The sequence below is a fragment of the Aplysia californica genome, unplaced genomic scaffold (genome assembly GCF_000002075.1).
Source record: "Aplysia californica isolate F4 #8 unplaced genomic scaffold, AplCal3.0 scaffold00934, whole genome shotgun sequence".
NCBI lineage: Eukaryota > Metazoa > Mollusca > Gastropoda > Aplysiida > Aplysiidae > Aplysia > Aplysia californica.
Window position 1 is genome coordinate 67,004 of NW_004798204.1, and position 3,037 is coordinate 70,040.

Consider the following 3,037-nt stretch of genomic DNA (forward strand, 5'->3'; position numbering starts at 1 on the left):
TTTTAAAACTGAAGAGGCATGTATTGAAATAAATTTATAACGCCTTATTTCGTTTGGGCCTAGATAGTAGGCCTATAATAATACAATGCTTTTTTTTTTCACCATCCAACTATTTTTTTCGGGTTGGAGAAATGAATAACTACAAACTACTTATTTAGAAAACATATCAAAACGGTCACCATTTTGAATTCATGTGGTCAGCTGGTCAGCTGAGTTGGTTGCTTTTTACGTGCATTTGGAACAGAGACTTCCCTTTGCCGCATGTATTGTTGATACAAATAACCGAATTAATGTTCTGAAAATGTTAAATACATAAAACTATGACATCTTCGCTGGATATGATATGTGGAATAAGTGGTTGGACAAAGATCAAGTAAACCAGCTTGGTAAATACTCAAGTTATTTATCTTTTAAAATATCTTTCTGGTAAAGAAACGGCCTGAAAATACTGATCGTGGTAACAACTTGATGAAAAAGAGCCTCCTTAGGTGAAGTCCTACGTGCTGTGGCTATACACCGATAGAGTAATGAGTAGCGGGTCTAGAACTTGGCTTGGGTGGAAGCGGAAGAGAACAGCGAGTTTGTTGACCTCGAATTCCGTTGGTACCGTTTGGGGGTAGACCTATTCTCCACGTCACATGACCTCTGCTTGGGCGATGACGTGCTCTGCTGTGCCTATGGCTTGCCGGGGTGGACGGTGTCTGCAGGGATGACCTGGTCGTCTCAGAACCGTTACTTTCTGTCGACAAGACGTTATGGTGGTGCTGACTTCGGCCACTCAGAGGCGGGAGAGCCACCTGAGATGTCCTGAGAGGACGGATCTTGCAGCTCCGCTTGATGCTGCCATCTGGCGTCCACATACATCTCTTGCAGTCAGAGAAAAGGTCCATCTTTGACCACGAGTGGAACCCTCTGTCCATGAAGCTGTCCAGCTGTGGAGAAAGGAGGTGGAGTGACAGTTTATGTGTCTGTTTATTGGTTGTGTTTTTGTTCGTTGTACTTTTACTATTTAAACAAAAACGAATTGAGACAACTGACAGAACATACATATCAGGGGCAAAGGCTGACTTGTCTGAAAGGGTAATCAAAATGAGACAAAGAACCAGGTAGAATTGAGGCCACAGACGAAAAACTTTCCAACGATAGGAGCTTCTTATTCGAGGCTGCAGCACAAAGTTATGAATGAAAACAAATCCTGAATTCATATGATTATTGTATGTTCACCCGCCAAAATAATCGAGAAAATTGTCTCATTTCATAATTTTATTTTATTCCCACTTCGAGCAAAACGTAATTATAAGTTTTAAACGTATGATGGGAATAATGGTCTCAAGATCTTTCAACAGCAAACTTTTCAAATGTGTTTTTATGACACTTTTACTGCATACTAAGGTCATATGAGCGCCAAGGGGTGGATGTCAACAGAGAAGTCCAAACGGGGAATCAGGCTTACTCTGCTCATCTCTTTAGCCTCAACAGCACAAAGTCTGCTTCGACTATCAAGGCACCCCGGAAATAGCAGTTCACAAGAGAGTGGCAAACATACAAAAGAAGTAGAGGAAAAATGACAATAGTAAGGCTGAGGAAAGAAAAAGCAGCAGTTCCCCCTATGTTGTTCCGGCACAGTATGAGCATTGATAAATAAGCCCTTTTACAATTCTACCGTGTCTAAGAACTAAGAACATGTTAATATCCCCCTTTTGGGAATAGCCTTAAAGACATTTCAGTCAGTAGCACGGCCCGGGGGAGGGCAACAGTGAATTTTACTAAAGATGTGAATAAACAAACAGAAGCAAAGAAGAAGAGAAGACAATACTATGAGTTGTATTGGTACAGGTAATTTGATTTTCAATGTGGCTGTCTTCATCTAAGCTAGTTTTACGTGGCCTGGAAATCATAATCGTGACCTGATTTTATAGCGGAAAAATTGAGGGGATAAAAAAAAAGAACTCGCAGCCTCGAGATTATTTAGAGAATTTTTACTACACAAAAGTGACAGATCCCACTCTGATTCATTATGAAGGTCTACATTCGGCTAAGATCCCACACTTCAGATAATAATTTACGGACAAAAACCCGGGTGGGTACAGCCGATCAACCAAGAGTGAAAAGTTCAGATAATTCAACTGCCCGTCACGCCAAAGATCAGCCACTCTCGTGATTGTAATCCCAGAATCGTTGTAAAACTCGATGAAAGGGTACAGTGTTTGCCCCACACTGGATCACACTGAGGTGTGAACTGACCAACGCGTTTGTTTTCCCCACAAATCGTACTCGCATGCGTCTGAGCTCTCCATTCTCCAGCTATAAAAGAAGACGCCGATTTTATAACCTTCTGTAGCACATACGACTAACTAAAAAAACATCCTTTGGGAACAAGCACCATGAAGGTATGCTCCGATAATTCCGCAATTTAGGTTACCGTACATGTATCGCTCTGGAACACAATGCAGATTTCCGTGGTTCAATTCCTCAGGGGGATGTTCTTTAAAAGTGGGTTGCTTAGAAGAGTTTTAAAAGCGAGCAACCCACTTGGTTCGGATCTATCGACCATACACTTTATTTAAATATTAGGGCATTACATATATTGGTTTGGGGTTGTTGTTTTTTTGGACATTTCTTTCATAGCTGAACCAGGTGTAAAATTCATAATTATTCAATCATACCACACCGAACCCACCTTCCAATAGAGAGACTGTCGATAGAGGGCGCTCTCTGTCGGCCTCAAGAGTCGCTCCGTGACCTCATCTTGCTCCTTGGCCGAGATGGACGGCGGCTCACGTGGTCTCTCGACTGGAGGAGCCGACTCGGACCTCCGTTGGTGGAACCAGGGAGTACTGCGCATGTCTCAGCTGCCCGCTTTCCTGTGGTGCCATTTCAAAACGCAAAATGATATTATGAGAAATGGAATTGAAGTGTTTACTTGTCACAATTTATTATGATAATTTTAAAAGCGTTTAGACAGCTACCCTTCTGAAATGTTTCACACAAATCTTGTTTGCCCCCCATAACACTGTCACGCTTCTACATGGGATTG

The 3,037-nt window shown here is 42.0% G+C and overlaps 1 protein-coding gene across 1 annotated transcript in view; it reads right to left on the reverse strand.

The window, feature by feature from the left end:
• Positions 1–81: 81 nt before the first annotated feature.
• Positions 82–3,037, reverse strand: part of LOC101857753 — an 11,489-nt gene continuing 8,533 nt past the window's right edge. The window contains exons 2-3 of the mRNA XM_005110713.3: positions 2,681–2,864; positions 82–932 (exon numbers count right to left, since the gene is read on the reverse strand). Of these exons, the coding sequence (XP_005110770.1) occupies positions 510–932; positions 2,681–2,845 (588 nt within the window). The 5' untranslated portion in view covers positions 2,846–2,864 and the 3' untranslated portion in view covers positions 82–509. The remainder of the gene's footprint in view (positions 933–2,680; positions 2,865–3,037) is intronic.